Source organism: Hemitrygon akajei, chromosome 1 (genome assembly GCF_048418815.1).
Source record: "Hemitrygon akajei chromosome 1, sHemAka1.3, whole genome shotgun sequence".
Lineage (NCBI taxonomy): Eukaryota > Metazoa > Chordata > Chondrichthyes > Myliobatiformes > Dasyatidae > Hemitrygon > Hemitrygon akajei.
The window spans coordinates 189713708-189724176 of NC_133124.1; the positions used below are offsets into that span (position 1 = coordinate 189713708).

A 10469-nucleotide genomic window follows, 5' to 3' on the forward strand; every position below is an offset into this window, starting at 1 on the left:
AACTCGCGGATAATGAATTAGAATTGCAGTGCTCGTAAGAAATGCATGTCAAAGTTGCACAAGTTGCTCATTGGTGTGATACGATACCCAAACAAAACAGAGCAGGCTGTTTGTATGCTTAAATACACACAAAAACATTTCCTTTGCCCTCTCAGCACTGTGGAGATTGGAGATTGTGTTTTGGATGCTGGATTGGAGAGAAACTGCATCGGGAAGATCAGATGATTGGGAGTAGGAGAGAGCATGGCGGAAGGACCTTGGTGTAGGAATGTGGTAGCAGAGGAGCAGGTCTTGGTGGATGAAGGGGCTCGTTGTCCAGTATCAATGGACCCTAGTTTACCAAGACTAGTTCAGCAAATCCCTCTTCTCCATTTATGACCCTTTATTGTGTTTAAAGGCCCGTGCTGTTTGAGAAATTTGTATGTACTATAGAATTTTGTGTGAGTCATCAAAATAAGCCTGGATTGTATTCAGTGCACCAACTGAACACAATTTGCTTAAAATCTTAAAATATTCTATTGCAAAGCCCATAATATTGTTGGGCTAGAAAGATAGATAGATAGATAGATAGATACTTTATTCATCCCCATGGGGAAATTCAACTTTTTTCCAATATCCCATACACTTGCTGTAGCAAAACTAATTACATACAATACTTAACTCAGTAAAAAATATGATATGCATCTAAATCACCGTCTCAAAAAGCATTAATAGCTTTTAAAAAGTTCTTAAGTCCTGGAGGTAGAATTGTAAAGCCTAATGGCATTGGGCATTGGTACATGATACAAATCCTACAGCAGGGCCTGCAAGGTCTTGCAGTTTGCCTCAACATACATAAGCAAGCTTAATAAATGGAATGTGTTAGAGCTCTGTCAGCACGGTTTAAAAAGTCAGAAATAAAAGAAGTTGAAGAGTATAGAAGGGTTAGATTCTGTTACTGTATTAACTGAAACTGGGACTTGGATTTGGGCTCTTGCCCTGTGATGTTCTGAATCTCTGTAATGCTGCTGTGCAGTGATCTGTTGCTTATACATACTGAGAGAAATCTGGGCTGTTCACCTCCAGCCACAACATTTGCTTTATGATGTTGGTTGCTGAGGTATGTATCTGTGGACTTTTGTCTGGGTGTTCTAATTAGTTTGATGAATAATCTAGTTGGTACAGGCCATTCATCATTCATGGATAAGGTGTGGCAGTTTTATTTAAAAGTAACAACTTCTATATTACTTTCAAATAAATTTTTGCAAGTATATTTGTAACAGATCTGTACACTAAACTTAATGCACAAATACATTAGCAAATGAACCATTGATTTTAATTTCAACTCGGTGTGAATGATCTGTTACTCGCCAAATGTACCTCCATTATTCTTTTGTTAATGTTGTATTAGAACTGGAAGTTTTAGCAAACAGTTTTACAGAGTTGTGTGGCTCTGCTGTGACATTCCAGCTGGCCAATATTTCCAATCCTGGCTTGTGGAGAGTTGGCTAATATCAGGAGCGTAATTGTAAAAGTTGCTGCATATGGTTAGTGCTCAAGATCAGGGTAGGAACATTTTGCTCAAAATGTTTGCTCCCATTAAATGATTTCTGCTGGATTGTAACTGTGGCTATCAGGTGGGAAGACTGAGATTTGCCGTGGAGCTATACAGATAGTTCTATAAGCAGTTAGCAGGTAGGGTGAGGTGTTTCTCATTTCAAAAATATGTTATTCATAATATATGCACAGAAATTGTTTGGTAAATAAACATATGTTATTCTATCAATTCAATAGATTTATTTACAATGTGTCAATGCCACTTGCAGTTTCCTCCTGAGGCAAGGCTGTTAAGCAGAGCCCAGCTCCTCAGTATCCGTGAAGAAAGACAAATTGTTATGGTGAGGTGCTGGAGGGTGCTCAATGCCTGTGGGATTAAAGCCACAGAACAAACAGAGCAACTTTAGGAAATGAGAGAGTGAGAAAAGTTTTGAATTCCATACTTTCAAACTATTTATATTTAGTTGGAGTGACATGTTTGTTGTAGACGTGGTCAGTGGTAGAGTATTAAAACAATTCCAAATGTAATGTGTAGGAGCATGAGTATACCATCTGGTTCATCAAGCCCGCACTGCATTCAGTAAAATCATGGCTGACCTGATTTTAATCCTCAACCTTGTATCTCATTTACCCATAGTGACATTTTAACCCCTTGCTCATCAATAATCTATCTACCTCTGCCTTGAAAATACTCACTCTACTTGCACCACCTTTTGTGGAAAAATTGTAAAGACTCCGCGACCTTCTAAGGGAAAAGATTTTGTCTCGTGGGAAATCCTTTGTTTTAAAATAATTGCCACTTAGTTCTAGATTCTCTTTGAAGTAGAAACATTTCTATACACACCTGTTCTGTACTTCCCCGGGTATTCTATGTTTCAATTGAATTCTCTCTCATTCTTCTAATTCTTCCTGTCATTCCTGAAAAGGTGGTCTGACTTCTGGGTACTAATCTAGTAAGCGACCTTTGAACTGCTACTGCATTGTATTCTTCCTGTAGTAAGGAGATCACCTCTGCTCACAGTACTTAAGATGTAGTCTCACTGATGCCCTTTGTAACTGAAGCATAACCTTCCTGCTTTTGTATTCAATTTCCCTAGTATTAAACAATAATATTCTGTTAGCTTTCCTAATTATTTGCATATCAGCAACCTAGCCTTTTCTGAATTATGCCTCATTGTGTGTCATTGGCAATCTTAGCAATCATATTGTAACCCTTGCGCTCACCCAGTTGTGTTCGTCTAGGGGAAACAGCGCGTTTCACTACTTTTGGTACCAGCATCCAAATCAAATGAATTATAAAATGCTGAGGGCCCAGCATCCAATTCTATGGCATATTGCATATTACATTTGCCAACCAGATAAAAACCCATTTATAATCACAAGCGATTCTATGGATGCTGGAAATCCAGTGCAAAAATCCATTTATGCCTACTCTCTCTCCTATTAGCCAACTAATATTCTGTCCATGCCGATATGTTACCTCCAACACCATGAATTTTCACTTTCCACAACCGTACACACACTCAGAACTGGAAAACTATAGTAAAAAAAACAAAATAGTAGTTAAGTACAATGGAAGTTCTCCTACAATGAGTCTACATTTGAGTCATTTTGGGATTTCTTTTAGATGGTGAGTGTCTTGAATTTTTACTTAACATTAGGACTTTTAAAAAAATTACATACTTCTATTAGCTAAATAAAATTATAACATTTTGAATGTCATTCAGACTTATTTTGATCTTTATATTGATCATATTGCTTGCTCAGTCAATGTGTACAAACATGTTGGTCTGACAGTTTTATTTTTTATTACAGAATTTCCCTTTCTGTCTAATGTCCATTAATATCACCAGAATCGCTATCCAGGCTCTGAGGGAAGAATGTCTATCCAAGTAAGTGATTAGAATAACATGCTAATTTAACCTGGCCATTGATAGGTGGTTCAGAAGTCAAACTTCAGAAGGGAGAGAGATATTTCTTCAGGGAGTAAATTAACTTTTCTTGTCCTCCACATTATCCTAAACCACCAAGAACATAATCATTAAGATTTATAATTTGATAATTGTGTTAGCCATTTCTTAAGATTGATTATTTTTGTTTATTTTACTTGGAGAGAGGGCGTGGTAACGGGCTATTCTGGTCCACGCAGCCCAATTACATCAAAGTACCCAACCTACCTGCAAACTGTACATCTTTGGAATGTGGGAGGAAACCAGAGCACCCAGAGGCAAACCACATGTTCGTGGGGAGAACATAAGTTCCTTACAGACAGTGGTGGAATTGGCACCGTAATAGTGTTATCTAACCACTACAAAATCAACCATTAACTCTTCATTTGTCCATCGTTTATGAACTTTCTTTAACCAGTGAGGAATATATCTTGCATTTCCCACCCTCTGGGCATTCTGGCTGTAGAATGGCTCTCTTCAAAAACCAGATGATGAGGTGGGCAAATTTCAGAGTAGTTTCCGCCCTAGTAGTAAGGGTGGCTGGGTGCTTGACATTGGGAGTGATACAATGGTAAGAACTGGAGGCAAAAGGCAAAATATGTGGAAGATTCAGCTATACCATATTCTGAAAGAGGATCATTATAACACTGTAAAGTTTTGGGTGTGCTCTATCCAGTGTTTTTTTTGTGGCAGAGAATGTAATCGAAGACAGCAAGTGATTGGAGTCCTTAATGATTTCTATGTGGCAGCCTTCCTGCATCTTTATCAGATTTGGAAAACACAGCACAAAACCATCTCTGATTCAGGATTCGTTCTTAAAGGTGAGAAATTTTATACATTTTTGTTACATCTCTCCGAATCATATTTATACATAAAATGGTTTCAGAAGCATAAGATTGTAAAACAGTCAGCTGCCCATAAGAGGTGTGAGAAACTATGGCACAGATGAAAAACTGTCTTTAAAAAATATGTAAAATATTTTGTCCAATATACACTAGTGCATCAGAACTAACTTCAATTAAAATGCATTGGTATCTCTCTGACATTCCATGTTGACTTGCACAATTTTAAGAATACAAAATATCTTTCCTCTTTCTCTGCAGAGGTTGAAACATTTGCTAAAAAGAATCCAAAGCAACTGCTGAAAAAGTTGGAAATCTACTTGATGGAGCGACAGAACGGGATGGTCCTGTCCACGGACAAGGTGTCCCTAGCTACCAATCACGCTGGGGTGAGGCCAAAATCATCATCAGCTGCAAACACCAAAGAGATGAACTTTATGGGCGTGTGTGAGCTGGAGCCAGAGCCTGAGGCTGAGGTGCGGCTAATCTGAAACTAAGCGTGAGTGATGAAAATTGAGAAAGATCATCGACATCACCATGTGGCAGGGATGTGACATCTGAAAGTTTCACTATTACAGCATGCACTAAAGTACTGGACATTATGTAGGCTGGCATTAACCATACATAACAACATCAGTGCAGTAGAATCTTGGCTTCCCCAAATAACAGTGGCTTGCAAATGTGTAATTGTTGTAGGCTTGCTGTATTAGCTCATATATTCAGTGCTACTGTAGCTTGAACACTCAAGTGCTGTTTCCAGATAATGCTAGCACAAAGAAGCTTTCTGCCATCTTTCAAAACTGTTCCTCCATTGGAACTTTACCCTACTCAGGAGAGGAGAACATATATGTTCCTTTTAACAGTGATGCGGTCTGTGCTGGGCATAGTTTGAACTCTACTTTTTAAAGTGACACTAATTAGCTTTAATTCTGAATTAGTGCTGTCAGTAATGAAACAGAAAGCTGAAGGATGCAATAATATTGTATCTGTATTCTGGCTGGGCAAAATGATTGTGGTTCATATTCAGTTGAATGAGAGGATTCTTATTTCAAGGTGGCGCTCTCTCTCTCTTATCTTGATTTTTTATCTTAACCACACAAACTAGTTGACTGAAGTATTTGATGTAATGTAAGGACATGTGATACCTGACAGCCCTACATGGTTCTCCAGTTTCCTCATTCTGTAGCACTTGTTCAGACAGCAAGTCTTGGGCCAGGCACCAAACAGAAGACTGATTCTGAATGAGCTGAAAACTTGTTCAAACCCATGAATGTTTCAGAATTTCATATGAAGTCCATTTCATAGTTGCAAGTGACAGGCTAGTTGCATTTAGAAAATTCAGCAATGATCCAATCTTTGAGTAATTTTGCATCTTTATATTTCATAACTTCACATTTATTTAAAAGTAAGCTATTCAGCTGTGCAGTGTTGATCCTTGTTGTAGCATTTATCAATTTGTTTTTCGGTATAGTGTTCCCCTCCTCCAACACTTGTGAGTGCTAGATCAGACTTATGGTAACTCCACTATTCTGTGTCATTATTGATCAGTTTATGGTACCGGTAATGTTGGAACTTCCAAGAAATTTCATGTTAGCCTCATTTTTATTGTGTATGTATTTTAATATGTTTTAAATGTATTCTTAAACTGGACTGTTAGGCTATCAGAAACATATAATTGTTGCTTATTAAAAATTGTTAACTGAGGAACCTTCAATGACTTTGTACCTCTGGAGTGGTTGATGTTGAATTTCAGCTGTAGCTCATTTCATTTCTTCAGCATTTGGCAAGTTGCAGTACTTTCCTTGATTAGCAGTAAGCATGGCCCCTCAATACAGATTAGAGGTATGCAATATTTTGTTGAAATTTTTGTGAAATATTTGATGTTTTGAGGAAAAAAGAATTCTTGTCTAATTTTTTAGAATTTAGATTCAAAGTTTGTGGAGTATTTGTCCTTAAACACTGCAAGGTTTTTAAACATATCAGAGTCTGTTGTTTCCAACATGAAGTCATTCACAGGAAATTACAAGGTAGCAGACTGCTGTGTAAAATTTACCACCGCAAAGATTTGTGTTGCTAAAACTTGGTAAAGCCAGGCAAATTCTGCACATTACCGATTCTCAGTCTTAGGCTGCAAATTGAGGATCATCAGCAAGGATCATCAGGAGTAAGCTGAAGGAAAAGTAGGCATCACAAACTGGGGAAATGGAGTGAGACTGTGGGATCCCTCTGTTCTGGATATTAGTCAAGAGAGCAGGTCAAATTGCTGTTCCCCTGGTTGGATATACAAAGTGAATAACCATTTGTAGTTGCTGATTCTCAATAGGCCTACAGTGCATTCATTCCCTTTATAATAGTTTGAGCATTGGAAAATTGCTGTGTTTGTGATCATAAGTGCTCTTGTCCGACATTATAGTTGCAGTTTAATATTGTACCACAAGGTGCATGAGTTGCAGTTGACTAATGTGAACATGTATAGCTAGTGGTCAGCTTGGATATCTTTTAACTGTGCTTAAGACCTGGATATGCAGTTTTCTTCATTTTCATTCAGGAGAATGACATCATAGTAAGGTACTTAAAATTAGTTGTCATTGAACATGGCTGATCAATGTAGAAGGACAAACAATATAACCAGAGGGACTACTGTGCCCCTATAGCTCAGGAGTTGTTTTTCCAATCATCTCCAAGATATTTTGGTGTTGGAGGTAGTGAGGGAAAGAGCAATGAATCTGAACTTATTGCTGCAGTCAAACAGAGAAAATGCTAGAAATCATAAACACAAGATTCTGCAGAGACTAGGTGTGTTGAAATGCTGCAAGTGTTGTCAGGCAGTGGAGAGTGTTAAAAGATTGATAACTTTTAATCAAAACTGATATTGGAGATCTAAACGATGAAGAAAGGCTGAAGAAACAGTCATGTAGAGGGGAAAAAAAATCACTGTATGTAAATGATCAGTCCTAAGCTTGTGAACATTGAATAAGGGAACAGCATGAAGCTGGTAAAAGGCAGATTTGGAACTAGCCTGGATCACAGAAAGAGAGTGACATATAGAAGAACAGAATGAAAATAGCAGTGAGAGGTGACAATTGTCCAGGTGTTTAAGAAACTGGTATATGCTGCATTAAACATTTGAGGGTGACTCTGGATGAATGGCCCAAGATGGATCCAATGGCCTTCCTCACCAGCAGTGATCTTGGAATCAAATGGTACCTTTAGGTTAACAAGTTTCATTCAAATTGGACAGTCATATGAAATTTTGTGGAAGCTTCAATATTGTGACAAAAAGATATTTGGTGTCTTAGATGTATTGGACTAATATGCAAATCTTGATTAACGCAAGTATTTTTTAAACAAGGTAATGAAAATTTTAAGACCCTCTAGCATGTGAGAAAGGGTGGGTAGACCGTGGTGCTGATAACATCTTTACAGGTCAGCGCAAGTAAAACTTGTCCTCTAATACCAGCAGTACTGTACACATGCAAGTACCTTTGTGACTTATTGCATTGTAAGACACAAGTTTCATGTTTGCTTGCAGACCTCTGAGTTGTTGACTTAATGCATTCTGAACCACCTAATGTATTGTTATGTCACAATATTGTGGCTTGGTAATGAATCTAATGTTTTCCCAGTCGATCAAGAGATTTTTTTTTCACCAGAAATATGCTATTTCATAAATTTTTCTAAAAGGCCCAAGATCAAAGGAAAACTGAGGGATGTGAAAATCTAAAATAAAACCAACGTGCGATAGAAATTCACTATTGCTGTCAGTGTATATCGTTCACTTATAATAAGTAGGTGCAAGTTTAGGGATGTTTTAGATGTATAGTGATACAGCAGGGAAACGTCTCTTCAGCTCACCAATACCGTCCTGACCATCAGTCACCCACTTGCACTGATTCTACACTATACCTGTTTTGTTGTCCCCACATTCTCATTAACCCCCGCCCCCCACCCCAGATTCTATCATTCACCCACACACTAGGAGCAATGTCCAGCTGCCAACTTACCTACACCAAGCAGAATCCAGAACGTGGGGGAAACCGATGTGATCACAGGGAAAACATGCAAATTTCACTTGTGTAATGCCCAGGGTCAGGGACTCTAGTGCGGTGGGGCTCTGTCTCTCTGCTGCCCTAGTTATGCTCTATACAAAGTTTCTTTTGTCTTATCCTAACTTTTCATTTCTCTTCATTCTATTTCATCTGGACTTTTTACTGCATTGTTTTATTTTAGTTAGTGGCAGTTGAATTAAACGTATCCAATCTGGATTACAAACATCCAATTGCAATCCTGAAACATTTTGGATTCTTTGATATCGTTGGCTGTAACTAATTGGGGTTAAGTTGTACTTTCAAATGTTATGAAGTGATTCAGAACCATCCTATACATAAAGTATAATAAATTACTTCTGTTTTATTTCAGTAAATGACAATTGAATAACACATACTCGCGTATCCATCCTTAGAGCTTCGTTGCATTCTCCACACAGTATACTTTCCCACACAATTTTGTGGATATACAAATGTCTCCGTTTAGGATCTTACTCAAGTTGTAAGTACTCAAGCACTGAACACTGTGATATCCCACCAACTTTAGCAAGCCAAGCCAAAAACTACCCAATACTGTTTTCTTGCTGAAACCACTAGCTGTGTACCCATCTCTTTTTAAGCCCTTGCCTGTGGCACATTACATCAAGGAGCTTTGATGGCTATTAATTCCATTAATTTTTCCTCATCGGGCTTTGGAGAGGAGGCAGAGGAGAGGTTTTGAAATGGTAACACGCATGTGCTGCTTGCATTGTTTCTCTTGGAGTAGAGAAGGCCAGCAGTGTAGCTTCAGTAAAAATGTTGTAAACTCCGCAATTAGGTTTCTTCATTAATACAGCAATATTACAGCAGTTCTCAAAAATGCATTTTTGAATTTGTTTAAATGGGAAGTTTCCCTATAAAATGGGCAGGTAATCAAAAGCTTTAGCTGTGTGAAATTTAAAATGAGTGGGAGACTGTAAGATATTGTGCAATATAAGGCATCCACCTGGGTAAGAGAATGATTGAGAACTGCAGTAAAGTGGGCGTATGATGTGTTCAGAAACATTTAAATTACAGTTAAAGCTCATTATTTTTACGAATGTCGGCTCTCTCTAGTATGGATATTTAAGTTCTATAACATGGGTCTGAAGGGTAGAATGAGAACAAAACTCACTACAGAGTATAAAGCTTTCACTGGCGGTGTTGGTAGGGGAACAATGAACAAACAAACATACAAGATGCTTAACAGATAACATTATAGTGTATTAAAAAAGGCATGGTATTTTGTGAAGGCCTTTGTTACCAACATATATTAATCAAATTTGGTGACAACACTGGAAACAGCTGCACAGGAGATTGAGAGATGTTAGAATGCTAATGGCTCTGGTTTCCTGGAAGTGTGCCGCTCAGTTGTAGATCCAGTCTGCCTACATACTGCACACTTCTGCGCACTGGCCCCGGTTTGTGGTGAGCTTGGGGCAATTCATCGTTTGGGAATTGAGCCCTTGGCACTTTGGTATCAGAAATGGGTTCTGGATTTGAACAAGTTTGCAGATGGACCTATTGCTCCTTTACAACATTAAATGTTCTATATTAATTGTGCAGAAACGAGATGCATACTGAGGACCTGTGAAATGTCTGAAATTCTTTTTAAATGATCTTTGGGCTGTTGAGGTCACTGCAAGTAATGTGATCTTTGTTTCAAAGTTTAATATTTTATTGGCAAGTCTAATTTATCCTGTAGTTTTCCTTTGTTCAAATGCAGGTTAATTGATGTTTTATCTTTAAACAGGATTTCACTAATGAACACTGTGACTGGCTGTATTCAGGATGTAATATTAGCACTGTGGTTGTACTTGGGATGTCATGGAACATAAGCACTAAACATCTTTATTTTTGCATCCATTAAATTTTATGTTTTTAAAATAAAAAATCTATATGAACTGTTTCACAATCAGTAGCATTACTGTATCACAATAAAGAATAATTTTGGGAATGTTCTTCAGTGGTTATCTTGGAATGGACAGTTTCATCTTGGTTATACAAAGTATAGCTTCATGCATTCTTCACAATCTTACAACAGTGCATTATTTTAACTCGATATTAACAATTGCTCC

The 10469-nt window shown here is 37.8% G+C and overlaps 1 protein-coding gene across 5 annotated transcripts in view; it reads left to right on the forward strand.

Moving 5' to 3' along the window:
* The window catches only part of elmod3 (ELMO/CED-12 domain containing 3), a 32024-nt gene extending 21672 nt beyond the window's left edge, over positions 1-10352 (forward strand). For all 5 annotated transcript variants that reach the window (XM_073057332.1, XM_073057337.1, XM_073057321.1 and 2 more), the window contains 3 exons: positions 3352-3428; positions 4179-4306; positions 4589-10352. In XM_073057332.1, the coding sequence (XP_072913433.1) occupies positions 3352-3428; positions 4179-4306; positions 4589-4818 (435 nt within the window). In that variant the 3' untranslated portion in view covers positions 4819-10352. The remainder of the gene's footprint in view (positions 1-3351; positions 3429-4178; positions 4307-4588) is intronic.
* Positions 10353-10469: the final 117 nt, after the last annotated feature.